The sequence below is a fragment of the Triticum urartu genome, chromosome 3A (genome assembly GCF_056163025.1).
Source record: "Triticum urartu cultivar PI428250 chromosome 3A, HENAU_Tu73, whole genome shotgun sequence".
Lineage (NCBI taxonomy): Eukaryota > Viridiplantae > Streptophyta > Magnoliopsida > Poales > Poaceae > Triticum > Triticum urartu.
Genome location: NC_141875.1, coordinates 533,607,637 through 533,630,334, shown reverse-complemented (window position 1 = coordinate 533,630,334; position 22,698 = coordinate 533,607,637). Strand labels below are relative to the sequence as shown.

At 46.3% G+C, this 22,698-nt stretch overlaps 1 protein-coding gene across 1 annotated transcript; it reads left to right on the top strand.

Annotated features, from left to right (window-relative positions):
* The first annotated feature begins 827 nt into the window (after nucleotides 1-827).
* On the top strand, nucleotides 828-5,614 carry LOC125544885 (putative xyloglucan glycosyltransferase 7). Its single transcript, XM_048708667.2, has 5 exons — nucleotides 828-2,151; nucleotides 2,971-3,279; nucleotides 3,370-3,660; nucleotides 3,758-3,871; nucleotides 4,544-5,614. Exons 1-5 carry the CDS (start codon nucleotides 1,381-1,383, stop codon nucleotides 5,174-5,176), a joined length of 2,118 nt encoding a protein of 705 aa, XP_048564624.1. The 5' UTR covers nucleotides 828-1,380; the 3' UTR covers nucleotides 5,177-5,614.
* Nucleotides 5,615-22,698: the final 17,084 nt, after the last annotated feature.

Sequence of the window (22,698 nt, the reverse complement as noted above, 5' to 3'; positions counted from 1 at the left end):
TTAGATGATTTACTCTCATATCACATTGCAGACAAACACAATGCCTATTTTATAGGTCCGCGTTGGAGATATATACCTAGCCAAAGTACCCAACCCCAACCCCAACCGAACCGGACCGGACCGGTGGATGAATGGATGGATGGGGATGGAGACGGCCGGACGTGTGTGGGCCGGGCTGGGGCTGGGGGCTGGGGGTCGCCACCGACACCGTCCTGGCTCCACGCAACGAATCATCTCATCATCACGTGTCCCGTTGCACTCGCCGCCCCTTCCCTTCCAGCTTACAACTAACTACAGTAAGCTCTTGTCAAGTTACCCATGCTAGTAGTAGTACTGTTATGCTAATGAGACACAGACACGCGGTAGATGGAAGCGTCGTCCCGCTGCCATTTGCAGATCCCGACGACAAGAACACCATGGTTTCCACGTTAACTAGTCAATCCCGCCGCTGCTTTCCAACCCAACTGGGGATTATTATACCAACTTCATGTTAACAGTAGTACGTTAATCGAGCTGATGAACGGGGCCCAGCGTTGGGCAGGGAGCGAGAGCTACTCTCTCCGTCCGTCCGCGGAATAAGTGTACATCTGGATTTTGCCGCAGTATCAACTTTATAGAAAAAATATCGCATTTATGGCACTGAATTAGTATCATTAGATTCGCTTTGAAATGTACTTTCATAATATATCAAGTTGACGTCACATATGGTTACACTTTTCTATAAAATTGATCAAAATTATAAATCTTTGACCTATCACAGAGATAAGATAGAAGTACATTTATTCATGGAGGAGGGATAGCTGCTTAAAAGCCGTCCTCCACTCCTACTCTGGTCTCCAGCTGGAACCAGAGGCCAAAGTGAAACCAGAGGAGCTCTGAATTTTCTTCTCTTTTCTACGGGGGTGGCGGTGGTGCTCGCGCCCGGCTCGCGGCGGTGTGGTAATCATAGGGGAGAGTAGGGGTGTGTATGTATAAAGGCCCGGCTTGTCCCGAGCTGAGCCGAGGGGAAGTTGGATTGGATCCCCCGCCGCGACGTGGTGAGCTACTCAGAGCTGAGCTGTTTCCTCCATCTTCCTCCCCTCACTCCTCCCTGCTGCCGCGCCTCACTCTACGCTACGCTACGCTCCGTGCGCGCGTGGGATCCTGCTGCTGCCTGCCCGCCTGCCATCCGTCCCCGTCCTTCCTCCTGCCATTTCCTTCTTCCCCTGTCTCTTCTTCCGTCTTGGCGTCCGTCCACCTCTAGCTCCAGCCTAGCCTCAGAGAGAGAGAGAGAGTGTGTGTGTGTGTGTGTGTGTGTGTGTGTGTTGATGAGGAGGTGAGGGGGGCCGGAGCCACAGCCGCAGCCGCCAAGGGGGCGGCATCTGGGGTCCGGGGCCGGCAATGGCGCCGTGGTGGGGGCAGGAGGCGCGGGGAGGGGTGTCCGGCGGCGTGACGGGGACGCCCGTCGTGGTCAAGATGCAGACCCCGGACTGGGCCATCTCCGAGGTGCCGCCGCCGGGCTCCCCCGCCGCGGGGGGCAAGGACGGCCGCGGCAAGAACGCGCGCCAGATCACCTGGGTGCTGCTCCTCAAGGCGCACCGCGCCGCCGGGAAGCTCACGGGCGCCGCCACCGCCGCGCTCTCCGTGGCGGCGGCCGCGCGCAGGCGGGTGGCCGCGGGCCGGACCGACTCCGACGCCGACGCCGACGGCGCGCCGCCGGGGCCGGGGGCCGGCAGGCCCGCGCTGCGCACCAGGCTCTACGGCTTCATCCGCGCCTCCCTCCTCCTCTCCCTGCTCCTCCTCGCCGCCGACGTCGCCGCGCACGCCCAGGGCTGGCACCTCGCCGCGCTCCCCGACCTGGAGGCCGTCGAGGGCCTCTTCGCCGCGGGCTACGCGGCCTGGATGCGCGCCCGCGCCGCCTACCTCGGCCCGGCGCTGCAGTTCCTCACCAACGCCTGCGTCGTGCTCTTCATGATCCAGAGCGCCGACCGCCTCATCCTCTGCCTCGGCTGCTTCTGGATCAAGCTCAGGGGGATCAGGCCCGTGCCCAACGCCGCCGCCGCCGGCAACGGCAAAGGCTCGGACGACGTCGAGGCCGGCGCCCAGGAGGAGGAGGAGGAGGGGGAGTTCCCCATGGTGCTCGTCCAGATTCCAATGTGCAACGAGAAGGAGGTGAGCTGCAAAAACCAAAAGAAACGAATTTCCACTTCTCCGCCTGCCATTTTTTCTGTGCCTGAAGGTGAAATCAAGGTCGCGGCCTGGGATTGGGCGTCGGCCGCCCCGGCCGGCCGCCGCATTGGTGGTCGCAGGCATCGAAAGATTCGGATTTGAGCTGCAATCCCGGGACCGAAAATTAACCGGCGGATAGATAAGAGCCATAGGATGCAGTGGATAGTTGAGATTGGGTTATCCATCTTGGCTGCAGTGCCAGTAACGCAAAATATTGGCCCCTATCACTTTGGGGACTGGACTGGAGTGTTGCTTGCAAGTTGGGACTGAAACGGTTTCTCTTGTTTTTTGACCAAAGCTCCTACTAGTTGGTTAACGTGATGGCTACTACTACTACTACTGAGTGTTGGGTGTTGTCATCATGAACTGTTTGGTTGAAGATTCGATTCCGGAATGGAGTATGTGGGCTGAAGAGTTCCATTTTTGGGGGATGGGGTGCTCGAGTGTTTCTAAAGCACATCCCAGTTATGCTTGTCTATCTTTTCCATCCCAAGACACATTTTAGACGCGGCTGCCAATTCAATTCATTTGCTGCTGTCAAATGAGGGTGCCGCTTATTCAATACTCCATTATAGTCTTGTTTGTTTAATGATGCTTTTTAATGTTTCATGCTCCTAAGTTAGTTATTGTTCTTGTTCTTTTTAATGGTAGGCTTCATTTTGAACAATACTGAATCAGGGAAATATTGAATAATCTGTGCAACTATGATGAATCTTGAATCAAATTTTAGCTCATTCCTTTGATTTGTATGCGTGTTTGCAGGTGTATCAGCAATCCATTGGAGCTGTCTGCAATCTGGACTGGCCGAGATCGAATTTCTTGGTGCAGGTGCTCGATGATTCTGATGATGCTGCGACTTCTGCTCTCATCAGAGAGGAGGTTGAGAAATGGCAACGGGAGGGTGTCCGGATATTGTACCGGCACCGGGTGATTCGTGATGGCTACAAGGCTGGAAATCTCAAGTCTGCCATGAACTGCAGCTATGTGAAAGACTATGAGTTTGTTGTTATCTTTGATGCTGATTTCCAACCACAAGAAGACTTCCTGAAGCTAACTGTGCCCCATTTCAAGGTATAGCTCAAAATTCACATTCATTCTTATCTAATGATGACGAGCCCATGAAAGTTCTATCATCTGACTAGCTGCGTGTGCGACTTTCAGGGCAAAGAGGATGTTGGACTAGTTCAGGCAAGGTGGTCTTTTGTAAACAAGGATGAGAACTTGTTAACTAGGCTGCAAAACATAAATCTGTGCTTCCACTTTGAGGTGGAACAGCAGGTTAATGGGGCATTCCTCAATTTTTTCGGGTTCAACGGAACCGCGGGAGTGTGGAGAATTAAGGCACTCGAGGACTCTGGAGGATGGATGGAGAGAACGACAGTTGAAGACATGGATATTGCTGTCCGAGCACATCTAAAGGGATGGAAGTTTCTCTATCTTAACGACGTTGAGGTACTTGAATAACCTCTCTTGTGGTTTATGACTTTTCTGTATGGTATTCGAAGCTTCACTGATCATTCAAACTGTGCTACACGAATTTCCCTTTCAGTGCCAGTGCGAATTGCCGGAGTCATATGAAGCATACAGAAAACAGCAGCATCGGTGGCATTCTGGTCCGATGCAGTTGTTTAGACTCTGCTTTGTGGACATTATCAAATCGAAGGTATGAACTTATGCATATTTTGGAAGATGAGTCTTTTTTTGGGGAAAAGATGAGTTGAACTGCATTATACTTCAAAATTTACTTCTGTTGTAAGTATACTTGGTTTAGGCTTGTCCCTTTCTTGCGGTTAACAAGGTTTTAGCTGCATTCAGTTGCTTAATTAAGTACAGTTTGATTAGTATGACAAGTCACATCCGCAGGATGAATATTTACAAGGCTGATTATTTCCCAGGAAGCACAAGTAGGACGTATGTTTGCAAGTTTTCATGACTAAATTATACAGTTGTATGAACTTTGTTCCGCTTGAAGTTTGGTCAGTTAAAATCATTTTAACTCGCATATTGTTTAATGGTTCTATTTTAATCTTATAATTGGACTTACATTTTGACTCGCTCACTTTGATAAATTCCCTTCTTACCAAGGGTCATCATTTATGTATTGCCTCCTCACATTTTGCAAATTGCAATGAAGTTTATTTGGTCAATATCACACAGTACTATCAAATTTTGGGCAAACTCTATTAGTCTGGAAAATCAATCGGCCTATGTGGTTTGTAAAAATGCGCGAATTCGTTTTGATCAACATTCTTACAACTGATGAGCACCCTTAGTTTTCAAATGTTTGCCCCATATATTTATGTACCACTGAATGACATTACCTACTCTGTTGCAGATTGGGTTCTGGAAGAAATTCAACTTGATATTCCTTTTCTTTCTCCTCCGAAAACTGATTCTGCCCTTCTATTCATTCACCCTCTTCTGCGTCATACTTCCAATGACAATGTTTGCTCCTGAAGCAGAGCTACCTGCCTGGGTGGTGTGCTACATTCCAGCAACCATGTCCTTGCTCAACATCCTCCCAGCCCCAAAGTCCTTCCCATTCATCGTCCCCTACCTTCTGTTTGAGAACACCATGTCGGTGACCAAGTTCAACGCCATGATCTCCGGCCTGTTCCAGCTCGGGAGCGCCTACGAGTGGGTCGTCACCAAGAAATCCGGCCGGTCTTCGGAGGGCGATCTCGTCGCCCTCGTCGAGAACGAGAAGCAATCCAAGCAGCAGAGAGTAGGGTCCGCGCCCAACCTCGACTCCCTAGCAGCAAAGGAGGAATTGTACCTGAAATCGGAACCTAAAAAGAAGAAACACAATAGGTTATACAGGAAAGAACTAGCATTGTCCTTCCTCCTCTTGACAGCAGCAGCTCGCAGCCTGCTCTCGGTTCAGGGCATACATTTCTACTTCCTTCTGTTCCAGGGGGTGTCGTTCTTGGTCGTCGGGCTCGACCTCATCGGCGAGCAGGTGGAGTGATGATGATAGGATACTACAGCAAGCAAGCAGTATAATGGGGTTTTCTCTTTTTTGCATTTGATGAAGCGCGTGGAATGTGCCATTTGAAGCATCACCGAACGCGAGAGGTGGCTCTGGCTGATGATCATCAGAGAGAGGCTGAAATGGAATGAAATGAAAATGAAATGTTGGGGTTGTAGATATATGGCTTGGGACTCGGCCTGTGAGGTCCCAATTCTTTTGTAAGAATCGATGGATGGGTCTTCGGTGGATAACTAGATTGGGTTAATTCTCTTCTTCTTGACAGTTTACCTTCAAATGAAGTGATACTGTTGTTGTTGTTGTTGTCGTCGTCGTCATCATCTGTAATGTAGTACTTTGGAATGCATAGTGAGTGATACTTGTTCTGGGTACACCAACCACACCATGGATTAATTGGAATGCTTCTGCTTCTGTGTACTTTGAGGAAGGATTTACACGCGAAATGTGTATGGTTTGGCTGCTACTTTTGGCTTGTGATGGTGGCCGACGTTTTGGTCACTGTCAGTGAGAGGACGATTAGGGCCTAAGTTGGGGGGCTTTGCTCCGTGCGTCTGCGAGCAGTCCATGTGGCCGCGAATAGGAAATTTGCTGTGTGTGATTTGTCCTTTGTGATGGACTGTTGTTGCTGTTATGCCGTCGCCTTCGCTCGGCACTTGCATTTTACTACTGCCGCGCTGCGCTGCTTTGGCGGAGCGGAGCAGTTGGGCAACGAGAAATACTATACGTGTACACCAGCTGGGTTACTGTCTGCCGGCAAAGTGAAGGCACGCACGCCGATCGCCTATACGCTCAGACCCGCACACAGTCTGTCTGTCCCCTCCTCTGTGCCTGGTTTCTTCTCTCTTCCACGGCTATCCATTGTAGACACAGATCATTTCCCCTACACTCGGTCAAAATTTGTAATAAAAGGTTTTCAGATGTTAAAATATAATCTCTCTGTAAACAAATATAAAAACGTTTAGATCACTATTCTAATGATCTAAATGCTTTTATATTTCTTTACGGAGGGAGAACTTACTATATATATATATGTAGTGAAGCAAGGCATGCGTAGATTACTAGTGATGATGTAGCGAGCTCCAGTTTTGGACCTGAGACGGCCATGTCTAGCTAGCTAGTTTCCACGGCTTGCCCGGATCTAGCTAGGCGGCCATCATCATAGCCCACATAACCAAACAAAGGAGCGCACTTGTTCCACATGATCAACGACAGAGCGATTGAGGGGGCCCTTCAATTTGTCACATCAAGGGGGTCCTTGGCTGTTTTACTTTAGGAAAAACCACGCCACGGCGCATCGACCGGACGCATGTCTACGGGAGACAGCGACCGTCTAACCGGCGACCGACAGGCCGTGGAAGCATGCACGGCCGACATTGTACCACTCTACGCCGTGTAACACGAGCACCTCTTTGTGCAGAGAAGAAAAGCAAGAGGTATCGCGACCCTGTACGTGCTCTCCATGGGGAAGGGAAGTCGCCAACCATTTTCGCACGCACGTCGCACGTATGCAGTGCACGCGAAACAAAGCTTTGACTCAGACCTGAACAACCCCTAGTTCTAGTTAGCAGCCGAGCTCGAAGATCACGCCGTGGTTATGCAGATCCTGCTCAGCATCACTTCCCGCTCGCTCGCACTCTTCCAGCCTCACCAACGTCCACGCGGTCTCGGATCAGCTCTCGGTAAGCCAACCACGCAGCACGTGCGGCAGGTAGGGCTTGGGCCGCCCAGTCCTGAACAGTAGATCTACAACGGGCCTTGGAAATACAACACTACAAATGGGCTTTAGCTCCGTCGCTCACGTACCGACAAATCACTTATACATACAGGGGTACTTCGTGGGGGTGAAAGCTTTCATCGACGTCATGGTGGTAAAGATACAGTGACTTCTAGGGGATCACCCCAGGCCCAGGCACGTTCATCGATCAAGGCTTCCCATCTTTTTGGGTGGACGATTCAAGGCGCTTTTCGAAACCATCATTGATAATGTTCGCGCGGGTGAAAGAATGATAACATTGTTGCTCCAGTCCAATTCAGTCCCTTTATCCAAGTCTTTCGAGTATTTCTTTGAGCAGAGATTGATACCACGAAGAAAGTCTTTTTAAGAAATTTTATTATAATTCTTAGTCATAGGAGCTACTTTATATTTTCTTGGATCTTAGGTCCAAATGAGCGTACCTGTAATTGTTATGAGCATGAATAAAATTATAGGTGTTTCTAAAAAAACCATAACAGGTACTCTTTCTAAATGTCACTTTCATCTTCTTTGGTGCTGACAAGTGACACACCGCATGTGTGTCACTTGTTACAACCTGTGACTTTTTTGTTTGTTTTAGATTTGGGTTTTCAAAACGTTTCATCTCTTCGATCGTGCGTCCAAAATCATGAACAAATTTTATCGTTGAATTTCTCACATCGAGATGTTTCAAACTAGATCCCATGTTAGTACGTTTAGATGATCTTTTTTCACGAAAATCAGGAAAAAACTAGAAATAAAGAAAGAAATTTGGAAAAGACCGAAAACTAAAAGAACATAACACTTGATAATAAAAATATCACACTCTTAAAAAATTAAAATATCACGCTCTTAAAAAAACTAAAATGTCATGCTATTAATAATAAAAATGCCATGCTCTTACTATTTAAAACCATGCTATTAGTAGTAAAACTTCCATGATATTAATAATAAAAATGCCATGATAAAAAAAATCAAAGTTGCCATATTGTGTATTTTCTTTGTCAAAACAATCACACACAAATAAATTATTGTGATTCAAAAGTTAGAATTGCCATGCAATTTAAAAATAAGTTTACCGTTCTATAGATTGCCAAGCTCTCAAAAATTAAAATGTCATGCTCTTAATAATAAAAATGCCATTCTCTTTAAAAAAATGTTGTGGCAAATTACACAAAGAAATGTCATGGTTTTTAGAAAAACTTTCTGGTCTTTTTTGTCATGGACTATAACTAACAGTCTTAAACAAGGCAAACTTTGGCAAAAACTATCTATAAAACATGGTAGAGAATAACAAAAATTGCCATGATTTTTATTACCAATCCACCTTTAAACTCATAAACTTGTGTGTTGAACCAGCCCATAAAAAGGATTGCACAAACACATATTTGTTATCTTGCTGAATTGTCCCAAGTTATGACACCAGAACACACAATGCCATGATATATTCTTATGAAAAACAATTATGGGAATGTTGATTTTCCGTGTTCAGTGGAAAATGCCATGGTAACTTGAGAAACATCCCATGAAATTAGTCATGGCAACTATGAAGCATCCATTTCTATTTATAAAGAACATGGCAACTTATTTGGGAAAATTGATTGTAACATAGCAACTTTTTTTGGAATTTATAAGGGACACATGGGAAAAGTTGGGCATTTGGTTATTGAGACTACCATGGTCTAGAGAAAATAGTTCCTAAAGATGCCATGGTCCTTTTTTGCCATATGTATCAATGACAAATTGCCATAGTTGAGTGCTTAAAACCTGAAATTCCAGTGGTTGTAGCACACATACAAGGCTGTTGTTAAACAAATCCACTGAGAAAAAATGGAACTGATAAAAAAGCTTCATAAAAAGGATAATAAAATTGTGTGTTGACGACATCGGCATGCAACTGCAAACGACGACGCTGATGCCGGCCTCGTCCCATGTGATACATCCATTTAGCATCATAATTTCCTACTGTTATTTATTTTATTTCAATGTTATATCTCACAATGTGATGCAATTTTAATGCATTTACTCTCTTAAAATGCAAGATACATCAAAGGAGAGAGATTAGCGACGATTGTAAATCTGAGATGAGAAAGCAACAATAGAGATATCAATTCCCCGGAGCTCAAAACGAAGTATGGACTTTTGGAGAATTATTTTGGAATATATGAAGAATTGTGGAACAAAAATATGCCAGAGGAGGCCCCACCAGCCAGCCACATGGATAGGTGGCGCGACCATCCCCTGGCCGCGGCACATGTCCATCTGGGGCTCTGGTGGCTCCTCTCCTGACGTCCTTTGACCATAAATTCCTATTTTCCCGAGAAAAAATAGAAGAGTTTCGGGACTTTCTGCCAGCGCCTCGAAGCGGAACGAGGGCAGGAGCACTTTTGCATTTCGGCGGAGCGATTCCGTCGGGAGGGGGAAATCGAAGCCTTCATCATCACCACTTATCCTCTCATCATGGGAATCTTCATCTTCATCAACATCTTTACCAGCACCATCTCATCTATAAACCTTAGTTCATCTCTTGTGTTCGGTCTTTGTATCTACCTCAGATTGGTACCTGGGGGTGCTAGTAGTGTTGATTACATCTTGTAGTTGACGGTGTTGTTTTACTTGGTGAAAGATTATTATGTTTAGATTATTAATTACATATTTACACCCACTGATCATGTTCAATAAGATGAGTTGTGAGTAGTTCTATTTGTTCTCGAGGACATGGGAGAAGTCCTCTTATTAGTAATCATGCGAAGTTGATCACCATTCAATGTTTTCATATTAATATGTTGTGTTATTCTTTCTCTAGTGAAGTTATCTAAACGTCAACTACATGACACTTCTGTTGGGGAACGCAGGACGCAATTTAAAAAAAATTCCTACGCTCATGCAAGATCTATCTAGCAAATGCATAGCAACGAGAGGGGGAGAGTGTGTCCACGTACCCTCGTAGACCGAAAGCGGAAGCGTTTGACAATGCGGTTGATGTAGTTGAACTTCTTCTCGTTCCGACCGATCAAGCACCGAACATACGACACCTCCGAGTTCTGCACACGTTCAACTCGATGATGTCCCTCGAACTCTTGATCCAGCAAAGTGTTGAGGGAGAGTTCTGTCAGCACGATGGCGTGGTGACGGTGATGGTGAAGTGATCCGCGCAGGGCTTTGCCTAAGCACTACGTGAATATGACCGGAGGCGTGAACTGTGGAGGGGGCGCCGCACACGACTAACAATGTTTGTTGTGTGTTCTAGAGGTGCCCCCCCATATATATAAGTTGAAGGGGAGGAGAGGCAGCCAAGGGGGCGCCCCAAGTAGGAGGAATCCTACTTGGGGTCCTCCCAATTCGGCCTCCCCCCTTTCCTATTCCTATTCGGAGTAGGAAGGGAAGAGGGGGAAGGGGGAATCCTATTCCCTTTTTTCCTTTCCTTCTTCCTCTTTCCTTCTCCAACTTGGTCAGCCCATATGGGGGAGGGCGCACTAGCCCTTAGTGGCTGGTGTGTTTTCCCTCTTGGCCCATTAGGCCCATATAGCTTGCCGGGGGTTGCCCGAAACCCCTTCCGGCGACCCGATACGTACCCGATACCCCCAGAACACTTCCGGTGTCCGAAGACTATCGTTCTATATATGAATCTTTACCTCTCGAGAATTTCGACACTCCTCGTCATGTCCGTGATCTCATCTGGGACTCTGAACAACATTCGGTCACCAAATCACATAACTCATATAATACAAAATCGTCATCAAACGTTAAGCGTGCGGACCCTACGAGTTCGAGAACTATGTAGACATGACCGAGACACTTCTCCGGTTAATAACCAATAGCGGAACCTGGATGCTCATATTGGTTCCTACATATTCTACAAAGATCTTTATTGGTCAAACCGTAATGACAACATACATTATTCCCTTTGTCATCGGTATGTTACTTGGCCGAGGTTCAATCGTCGGTATCTTCATACCTAGTTGATGTAGGGTGGAAACCCCCGGGCCGATCTTTCACGATGGTAGCAGATCCTACGAAGAACACATGACGGGAACGAGGGGAAACACAAGAGAAATCACTCAAACCAACAAGATTCGGTCACACATATGCTAGATCCTTGGAACATATCGAGATACACGATCCAAATCCAACAAAGGTCGATACATAGGTAACACGTTCTTATCCGTGAGGAGGTCTTGAGGTCTTCCCGTTAGGGGTCTTGAATCCAAGTGGACCTTCTCCTAGGAGGCGGCGGTCTCTCTTGGTGGAGTAGATCCGGATGGATGAGCGAGGCTCTATCTCACTTATGAGATATCACAACGCCGCTCTACCTAGGAGGAGGAGGAAGAGGTCTATTTATAGTCTTAGTGAAAATGGGGGTGAAGTGAAGGGGTACATGGGCCTCAGGCCTGAAACTGTGCGCAGACAGGTACCGGACGTCCGGTGGTTCGCGGGCGTCTGGACGTCCGGTAGTCGCCGGACTTCCGCTATTTCGGCTCGGATGAAGTGGCACCGGATTTCCGGAGATGGCCGGTCGTCCGATCATTGGTTGTCCGGTCGCCTCGGACTTCCGCTGATTTCGCTCGGTTGGGGACCTGCCGGATTTTCGGTGGAGATCGAATGTCCGGTCGCTGGGAGGTGTGGGCAGTCGTCCGTGTTGGGGAGCGCAGTAATTTCAAAAAATTTCCTACGCACACGCAAGATCATGGTGATGCATAGCAACAAGAGGTGAGAGTGTCGTCCACGTACCCTCGTAGACCGTAAGCGGAAGCGTTATGAGAACGCGGTTGATGTAGTCGTATGTCTTCACAATCCGACCGATCCAAGTACCAAACGCATGGCACCTCCGAGTTCAGCACATGTTCACACTACAAAAAAATACACTTCCATGATGATACGTGTTTGTCACAGTAGGTCACGTTTTCTGTCATGCATGTACATCCATGACAATTTTATGACATAATCAAGATAGTCATACCTGTGCTGTCGTAGAAGTGTTCCATGACATTACCAAAATTATCATCACGGAAGTGTCCACTTCCATGACGATAAATCACGCGTCACAGAAGTGCTTTCGTCAAGGGTGACCGACACGTGGCATCCACCATAACCGAACGCTGTTAAGCTATCGGGTCCGGTTTTGGATCCGATAACCCGTTAACAACCCGGACCAATGGGGATTTTCCACGTGTAAAATGATCATTGGCCGGAGGAAACACGTGTTGCCTCACCGTTGGGACAGATGTCATCCACTCATTGGACAGGAGGTGCCTATGATAGGTCGACACGTGGCACGGCCCAACAGTGGCCCATTCCGGTGAAAAAGGTCGGCCCAGTAAAAAATAGCAGGCCGTCCCATATAAGGCCTACTCGTGTCAGGTCCATTTAAGCCCACGGCCCATACGAGATGTGCCAATTCGGCCCGTCAATGGCCCATTAAAGATTTGACACCATTGCAGCCCATCGTCAGTTTGAGCCCATTAACAGCCCGCTATATATTTGGGCTCAATATCAGCCTGATGAGATTTTGGCCTGTTAACGGCCCATTCAGTGGATGGGTCAATTTTCATGATGTACATCTTTCGTCCTTTTAGCGCCCCATTTAAGTGTTGGGCCAATTTCCGGCCCGGTGTGTCTTTCAGCCTGGTGACGGCCCATATATCTGCTGGACCATTTGTAGTCGGACCTTAGTTTTGGCCTTTTAGCAACCCATTTAAGTGTTGGGCCAATTCTCGGCCCTGTGTGCCTTTCAGCCTGTTAACAGACCATAAATGAGTTGGGACATTTGTAGTCGGACATGAGTTTTGGCCTTTTAATGGCCCATGCCCTTCATGGTCCAATACGAACCCGGTTTCTCTTTCGGCCTGCTAAAGGCCCATAACACAGTTGGGCCATTTACAATACGACCTGACTTTCGGCCTCTTAGCGGCCCATGCTCTTCATGGTCCAGTACAAGCCCGTTGTCTCTTTTGGCCCGCTAAAGGCCCACATTATAGTTGGGCCATATGTAGCCCGAACTTAGTAATGGCCTGTTAATGGCCCGTGAAATCAATTGGGCCCACCTGTTGCCCGCTTCGATGTCAGCCTATTAATGACCCGGGAGTTAAGAGGGCCGACCATTAACTTTCGGCCTGGTAACGGCCCATTAACTTAATGGGCCCACTAAAGTTTGTACATGTCTTTAGGACAAATTAGGTAATTTGAGCCCATTACGACGAGCAATTATGCACAGGACCAAAACCAATCAAGCAAAGGTACGACATATAGGGAAAACATTGCACATCCAGCATATATTGCACGAAATTACATCCACTGGGCAATCAAAGATTGATGCCAGTGCAAATAAATGAACAGAACCTAACAATCTACAATGTCACAATCTGCAACCTCAGCATGGATGACGCCCATAAGTATGTGGGCAAGTTCTTGCTGCTTTGCTACACTGTCTCTGAAAACATTGATCCGTTGTTGTGTTGCACGACTCTGCACCTATGATTCCTCCACCATTTCCATCATTCCTTCAGCCATTAATTGGTTCACAAATATACATTTTTCCATTGCATTCGAGACAGAGGGTACTGAACAGATTTAGATGGCAATTTTGGCAGGCTTGTATTATTGATAGTGGAGAGTGTCTCGACCACTGCATCATAACATAAATTAGGAGGGGAACCAAACAAATTAATCATGAGTTATTGACATATTACCTGGCCTAGATTTATTGGAGAGACAATGGGGTTTCCCTACTGTTTTCAGAGTGTGTCTTCTTATCTTCAGCAGCCTGCACCAAATTAAGACACTAGCATTACTATCATTGGCCAAGTCAGATAATAGGAAAACAACATTGGCACAACGAACATTTGGGTAACTATCCAACACCAAATTAACACAATATGGCACAACTATCATCAGCCAGGTAAGGTAATACGAAAGCAACATTGACACAATGAATGAATGGGCAACCAAAGCAGCACTACAATTCAGTAATGTGCATGATATGAGATAGTACACTCATGCAGCTCAGTATGCAAAACTACCAGGCAATTTTCTTTACAAAAATCAACATTGGCGCCTTTAACATGTTGCTACAACTAATTTTAGATCAGACAAAGGCTGGATTCATGCTGATTAACAAAATACACGCTGATGTAAAATACAGTGATATACAAGAGGTACTTACATCAGCATTGGAGCACAGAGAATTCCCGCAAGATATTTTCCTCGAATACAATCCCAATGAAGGAAATCTTCTATCATTTAAACTTATTTTCTAAAAGAGAGATGGGTAAGAAACATGTAGAAAATATGATCAGAATGCTATAAAATTTCATGATGTGAGGATACGCACACGCTTCTTAGAACGGAGTTGACATTCTTTTGCTGGACTGGAGCGGACTAGTTCTTTGGTCACTGGAATCTGCTTATTATCAGTGGGAGTTGAGTTTCTCTGTGCTGGAGTAGTATCTATGAAAAATGGAGTTGGTTTATTATCTCCTGGCATTTGGATCTTTTGCAAAGACCTGGTTTGTAACCCTTCAGATTCTAACATAGCCGTCTTCCCCTTGCATGCCTTATATAGAAGAATGGTGCTTCAATTATAAAACATGCTACAATAGAGATGGAATAGGTACTGAAGAATAGAAAGGCATGACATATTGACATGTATTCCCTCCATCCGGAAATAAATGGATGGGTCTAGGCGTATTTCAGTTCTAGATACATCCAGTTTTATCCATTTCTGCGACATGTAATCCGGACGGAGAGAGTATGATGTAAGAGCTAGGGATACAACAGGACAACACAGTAAAAAAAACACTGAAAACCCACTGCAGAACCAAAGTAATCAAACCCACTGATATGAGATAGTACACTCATGCAACTCAGGATGCAAAACTACCAGGCAGTTTTCCTTACAAAAATCAACATTGTGGCCTTTAATCATACATTTTGCTACAACTAAATTTAGATCAGATAAAGGTTGGATTCACGCCGATTAACAAAATACATGCTGATGTAAAAATATAGTGACATACAACATGTACTTATATCTATATTGGAGTACAGAGAATTCCTGCAAGAATCTTTTCTCACAGACGATACCAGTGCAGAAATTCTTCTATCTGTTAAACTTATTTTCTAAAAGAGAGATGGGTAAGAAACATGTAGAAAATATAATCAGCATGCTATAAAATTTCATGATGCAAGGATACATACACGCTTCTTAGAATGGAGTTGACATATTTTTGCTGGACTGGAGCAGACTAGTTCTTTGGCCACTGGAATCTGCTTATTATTAGTAGGAGTTGGGTTTCTCTGTGCTAGAGCAGTATCTATAAAAACTAGAGTTGGTTTATTATCTCCTGGCGTTTGGATCTTTTGCAAAGACCTGGTTTGTAACCCTTCAGATTCTAACATAGTCATCTTCCCCTTGCATGCCTTGTATAGAAGAATGGTGCTTCAGTTATAAAACATGCTACAACAGAGTGATGGAATAGGTACTGAAGAATAGAAAGGCATGACATATTGACATGTATTCCCTCCATCCAAAAATAAATGGATGAGTCTAGGCGTATTTCAGTTCTAGATACATCCTTTTTTATCCATTTCGGCAACAGGTAATCCGGACGGAGGGAGTATCGTGTAAGAGCTAGGGATACGATAGGACAACACAGTAAAAACACTAGTTGAATGTAAAACTGTATGCTAGCGGAATACGTATAGAAAAAACTAAGGCAACATACATGTGTATGATTGGGAAACTAAGATGGCATTGCAACAGAGCACTAGAACATCACTTCAATGTAAAAAAATATGGTATGGTAGACAGATGAAGTACATACTGATGAATAACAATGCATAAGATATTCAGAAGCATGATGTCCAAATTAAGCAGATGACATTGCGATAGAGTAGAATGACAGTACTTGAATTTGAAAACATGTTATCATGAATGGAATAGGTACTGAAAAACAGGAAGCATGACATATTTACATGCATGATCAGCATGCTAAGCACATGGCATCGCAACAGAGTAGATACACTCCAGGACATTATATGCATGTTGTACCCATATCACGGGCCAAGTTAGAGCAAGGACCTTGTGGGGTGAAGAGGATTCAACATCTTTCTGCAAGTCTTCTGAAGAACCGCCTTTACATGTTCCATCATATTGGGTATCATTGACATCAAGTTTATTGGCCTTTACATTGCTCCGTGAGGTTCTTGTGGATATATCAGTGTGTGCAATTATATCTGACATGCATGGAAGACAACTAGTAGTTAGATTTATGTAATGAGTGCTTGTTGGAGACGACATAAATAGTAGGACTGGGGTTAACTAGCAGCAACAGGTCTCAAAAACTAAAGGGAGAACACAGATGAAAGCTACAGAATATGTATCGTTTGTACTCGAGATTAACTAGATGGCACACAAAAGTATTAAAGAACAACATAGGTAATACTAGAAGTGGTATAATACTATAATCACCAGCCTGTGGGATAGCATTTGCTGATGGATGATAACTATGGAACAACGTTACCTAAAGAACAAGTATCTTAGCTGAACTATGGAACATCATTAACTCCTGAACAAGACCCGTAAGAGATCAGCATGAATATACAGTGAAATGTGATAATCTATTTTCCATGCTTAGATGAATAACAAAGCCATAAATGTTGCACACAAGTAAGATGAGGGTACAACCTATCTGGCTGCCATCCATAGGAGTGAGCATCATGTGCTGACTTGTCGATGGCCCTGTAGTTGTTGTGGCTGTCCATGTCGGGCACGCGCATTCGATGCAGGAAACTGTTGAGTGGGGACTATAACTCCCTTCTGGTTTATGCTTCCCTTGTTGGAGTAGCTGCGGTGAGTCGGAAGACGGTGTGGCTGAAGATGCAGATAACGCATAATGTTAAGAATGACACATCTCTTTGATCTGAAGAAATACACTAAGAGATCAACAGCAAGGTACGAGAGTGGTCACACGTCTGTTGACTGAGACTAAATTGGGGTCACACGATTTTATTTTATTTTGGTACTGTCCGATCTACATCGGATGGCTTGATGGCCGTCTTGTGCCTCCCAGTTGACACTGTTAGGAATCTTCCCCGAAGAGCCAGCAACCAACGGCAGAGCAGCTTGCCTCTGCCGTCTGTGGCCCCGGCCAAAACCCCGCTCCCCGCCCCACCGCACTGCCGTGGTTGCGCCGCCCCCGGGCCAATCCACAAAGACTCCCCATCATCCAGATCCGGCGGCGGCAGTACCTTGAACCCACACAACTCTAAGATAGCCATCTAAGTGCTGCTTCTGCGGGGAACTTGTGGCCCTGCACCCTTACGTTAGACACCAGCCAACCGGTAGTCTAGGAGCTCCGCCGCCTCGAGGGGTGCTGCTTCCCATTGGGAATCGATTGGCCCAGAATAAAAATTCAGACAACTGACGCCTAAATAAAGTGATTTGAGATGAGGGTGCGACCTATCTGGCGGCATGGTGAAGTAGGCAGGTCTAGCTGCCGAGTTGGTGAGGCTGACGCGGTTGCGGTGGCCACCGGCGGCAGGGGAACAGCGATGTCACGACGGTCGACGGCTACGGGGAAGCAGCGCTGGGACTCTAGACGGATCCGAAGTTGGAGCCACTCCGGCGCGTGAACAACAACGGGGGTGAATCGGCTCCAGTACGGTTCACGCGGCCGCCGTGGAGGCAGCTCCAACAGCACGGAGTAAGAGGCACACGACCCAGTGCACGACGACAAATGGACAGCGTGTCCGGCATTAGGGAGGAGGGCGGCTGTGAAATTGGTGTGGTGGGGGGCTCCATGGAGGAGGGGCTGAGGTTTCGCGGCTCGGGAGAAGGGAGCTTTCAGGGAGAAGGTGATTTGGCGCCCATGAGGTATGAATGGGGGGGATTGGGAGGGGAGTGGAACCATGTTTTATGGACGCATTTGTCTGAAATGTGAGGGGGAGCTACAGTTCTACCCCTGCCTTTTAGGCTTCTCGGCTTGGGTCTGTGTACTGAGGGTCGGGGATAGTAGAGTAACTTTGCTTCTCCCCAAATAGTGGGCGGGAGCGATTTCGGGCGAGGAGGGCGTGTTTTGAAATATAGTGGGCGCGAGCGATTTCAGGCAAGGAGAGTGTGTTTTGAAATAGTGGGCGCGAGCTATTTCGGGCGAGGAGAGCGTGTTTTGCCGACCATGGTTTATGAATTATTCGGCACATGTCATTTCGGCCGAGGAGAAAGCGCGCTTGGATGAAGTTACGAACCTACCCTCGATGCACAACGGGCCAATTAATGTGTCTCCCACATAGGATGGTAATTTCACGTCTCCCATTTATTTGCTCGGGCGAATTCCACTGAGCAGAGGATGTTTAACGGTTTGTTCAAAATTTGGGAGAACGAGCATCCACGTCTACCTTACCAAGTCGATTCGAATCAAATTTAGAAATATTAGCTTGCCACTTCTTTTTTAGATGGAGAGATGATGCTCGGGAGTAATGTGTTTTTACATGCTCGTTGCTAGCGATTTACTATATGACAAATAGTTGACCCACTCAAAAACAGAAATCAAACCCAAAATGAAATATCTCGATTCAATGAAATAGCTCGTTCACTAGGTCAAAATAGTGAACTAATCCAAAATTGAACACCTCAATCGAATAACATGTTGTAAAATATTATAGTACTCCATGAACATGTTGAAAGTCAAATTAATGAACTTGTTTGATATACGCATATATCCGTTCATGTGTGGATTGCAGACAACATGTTCTCCAATTTAAATATTTGAATGCAAGTTTATATCAGTCTTTGATGCATAAAATGCGACCCCCCTCTCCCGAACTCCTGCTCTCTCTCTCTATCTATCTATCTATCTCTCTCTCTCTCTCTCTCTCTCTCTCGCTGACAATCTTCAATTCTGTCACACACATCCAACACACAAACCTTGTTGGTCCTCTCTCTCTCTCTCTCTCTCTCTCTTTGTGTGTGTGCGTGGGGGGGGGGTCTTTCTAGTTCGCATGCATATATACTCCATCTATAGGTCTCTGTCGCACACTATGTATGATTCTCTAGTCCAAGATAGATATCTTGGGTGCACTCTTCGTACGCACACAAATTCCTTGGCTCGTTCCCCGTAACTCTCTCACGCACCACTCTGTCGTCTCAGAGCTCTTCCCCCTCTCTCTTAAACTCTCCATCTACCTGGGTCACACATACACATGCATATATCACTCGCACTCGATAGGCCCATCTAAAACTCTATCTCTCTCCCTCGTTCTCTCTCCATCTCACACGCACGCACACACACACACAATCTCATGCCTAGCTAGCCAAGTATGATGGTCTCTCACTCAATTGTAGGCACACACAGTCCCCCTATATGTATATGACTAGCTAATCTTAGTCTCCATCACAAACATGTGCATGGTCTATCTCGATTTCTCTCGGGGCATCTTTCTATCGCGCACGCACCTCCCTCGATCTCCCACCCATATAGTCCCCTCACAATCTCGAGGGGGTCTCTCTATCACAAACACACCCTCTCGCCCTCCCCATGCGTCCATGTTCTCCATGTGTCCCTCTCGACCTTTGTTCCTTGTTGGCCAGACCTCTATTGGACATGTGCTATAGGGGTGTCTCTCTCCGTTGCAAACAATCACACACTAGCTATCTTCGTGTATCTCCTCGCCTCGCTTTTCTATCTCGGAGATGCATGCGTGATATGTTCGCCTAAGAAACGAAAAAACACACACTCTCTCTAATTTATCGTTTGTTGTCACTTTCTCTTTCACACACATACTCTTTTTGCACACTTACTCATTCTCCTTCACATGCACTTGATCCCTCTCTACTTAGGCACTCTCCTCGGTCCATAGCACATTGATTTATTGAAAAGTCAAACATCACAAAGTTTGACCATGTACGTGGAGAAAAACAATTACATCTGGAACGGCAAACATATACCATTAGATTCACCATGAGATGTAGTTTCGTATGATGTATCTTTGGTATTGAAGATATAAATAACACTTGTGTAAACCTGATCAAAGTTTCCAAAGTTTGACTTCTAAAAAAATTACATGCACTGCATTATCGAGCGGATGGAATATCTGTTTCCCCCTCTCAGCTATCTGATGCACCACTCAGCCTTATCGGGGCTCCTCAATCTCTCTCAAACTTTATATCTTCCAGGTTCACACATACACATGTCTCGCTCGCGCTATACATATAGACCCATCCAACACTCTCCGCCCTTGTTCTCTCTCTATGTGACACACACTCCCCTAATAAGTACCATAATTTCTCACTCCATCATAGGCGCAAGCACTCCCCCCTAAGTATGATTATCTCTCACTAGCCATCAGGAACACACATATTGTCTCCTTCCATCCATACGTCTATCTCGATATCTCTCGGGGTATCTTCTATCGCGCACACACCTTGTCACTCGATCTCCCACCCATGTAGTCCCATCACGATCTCCAGGGGATCTCTCTATGACAAACATACACTTTCTCCTCCCCATGTCTGCATTTTCTCCGTACGTCTATCTCGACCTCTCTCCCTTGTTTGTCAGACCCCTCTTGGCCACGTGCTAGGGGTCTTGCTCTCTCGGTTGTAAATAACCACACACTATCTCCTCACCTTGCTTCCGTTGTCGAAGATGCATGCGTGATATGTTTGCATAAGACACACACGTTTTTCTCGACTTTTATAGAGTGTTGTCCATGTCTCTTTCACACACGCACACACACTTTTTTCACTCACTCTTTCTGTTTCACACACTCTCTCTCTAACTAGGGACTCTCTCACGTCCATAAGCATATGGATGTTTTGAAAAGTCAAACCTCAGAAAAGTTTGACCAGGTATATGTGGAGAAAAACATTTTACATATGGAAAGATCATTAGATTCATCACAACGTGTACTTACTTCATACTATCATTTATATTTGGTATTGTAGATATAAGTAAATTCTTTATAAACTTGGTCAAAGTTTCAAAAGTTTGACTTTAAAAAAAATGTTGGAACTACATTATCGAACGGAGGGAGTAGCTCTTTCTCTCTCTCTTTGCTATCTCTCACGGGCCTCCCCTCTCACATGAACACTCTATACCGACGGATTATACGCTCACTGTGTCAGCGTATAGCTCCGTATATTGTTTAGTTGACCAGTCAACCACTCCACATGCTGCCTTTTCAGCTCGTGTTCTGTATCTTCGTGTATTGGCCCATGTGGCAGTGGGTGAAAATAAGTAAACTAGAGGCCCATCTGACACGCGGTGAAGTAAACAAAGTTGAAACCACTCGGGGTAGCACCCCGCACCCTAGTAAATTGAGGGCGCATTGAGGACACACTTCTTCCGCGTGGAGGACGCACTCGCGCACAATTCACCACTGCGCGGCAGCATGCACAGAAGAACGCACTCGCGCACACCCAGCACACGTGTACACCGGCGTCGCCGCCGGTCGAGATGGACGGCGAGGCAGCCAACAAGCAGAGGCGGCTCGAGCCAACACTGCATCCGGTGAGCTTGGACTTCATCAACAGCCTCCACGACGACATGCTGCTCGTCATCATCGGCCTCCTCCCCACCAAATCTGCCATGCGGACCGCCCTGCTCTCCCGGCGGTGGCGCCCCCTCTGGCACCGTGTCCCCCTCAACCTCACCGTTGACAGCTGCCTCTGCGACGGGGACTGGAAACGCATGGCCGTAGTCTCCAAGATCCTTTCATTGCACCCTGGGCCAGCCAGACGCCTTGACATCCGCATGTTCAGTACCAACTGCAAGGTCCAACCCAAGTTCGACGAGTGGTTCTTATCCCCCGCCCTAGATCAGCTCGAGGAGCTTAGCTTTGAAGCTGGACGATGTCGCCCTCTGCCGCCGTCCGTGCTCCACCTCGCGCCAACGCTACGGCGCGCCAGCTTCAGCTCCTGCTATCTTCCCTAGATTAATGCCGCGCCCGCCCTTCTTCTCCCTTAACTCAAGCAGCTCGACCTCTTCGATGTTGTCATCTCGAAGAAGGCTATGGAGTACCTGCTCCGCAGCTGTACTGCGCTCGAGTACCTTCATCTTGAGCAGATCCAGGGGTTCATTAGCCTCCACATCGTCTCGACGAATCTCTGATGGATTTATGTGTCTTGCTGGCCCCGCAACAAGACATCAATTGGGAAGAGATCACTCCAGCTGTTCCACGTTATGTTCATTGAGAATGCGCCTTTCCTTGAGAGATTGCTTGTATCGGATCTAGAAGGTCCAACAAAAATCAGGGTCATTGACGCACCGAAATTGACAGCGTTGGTGCACTCGTGTGCCAAATTCTCCGAACTCTTTATTGGATCCGTAATCATTCAGGTACATCACTCATCTTGTTCTCTGTCTTCTTGAAATTCACATTTTTAAATTTCTTCTTGATGTATTTATGACCGTCTTCCAGAAAATGATTCCCACAAGCTTGACCCAGTCTATGCGCACAGTGAAGATCTTGGCAATAAAATCTATCGGCCTCAATCTGGATCAAGTTGTTGGATTCCTTACATGCTTTCCGTGCATGGAGAAGCTACTCATCGAGGTGAAACTTCTTTCCTATTAGTAAACGGTAATCACAATGTAGCTCAAATTTTTCGTAATTTTCCCAAATTATGGTGACAAGTGTAGTGTTCAAAACTGCATCTACGCACTGCATCGAATGAAATGTTTTTAGTATTTTTTCTCACGTGATCACCTGCATCGTTTTTTTGTTGTACTACTATAGTAGCTTAGGCTAGTCATAGTGGAAAGTAACTTAG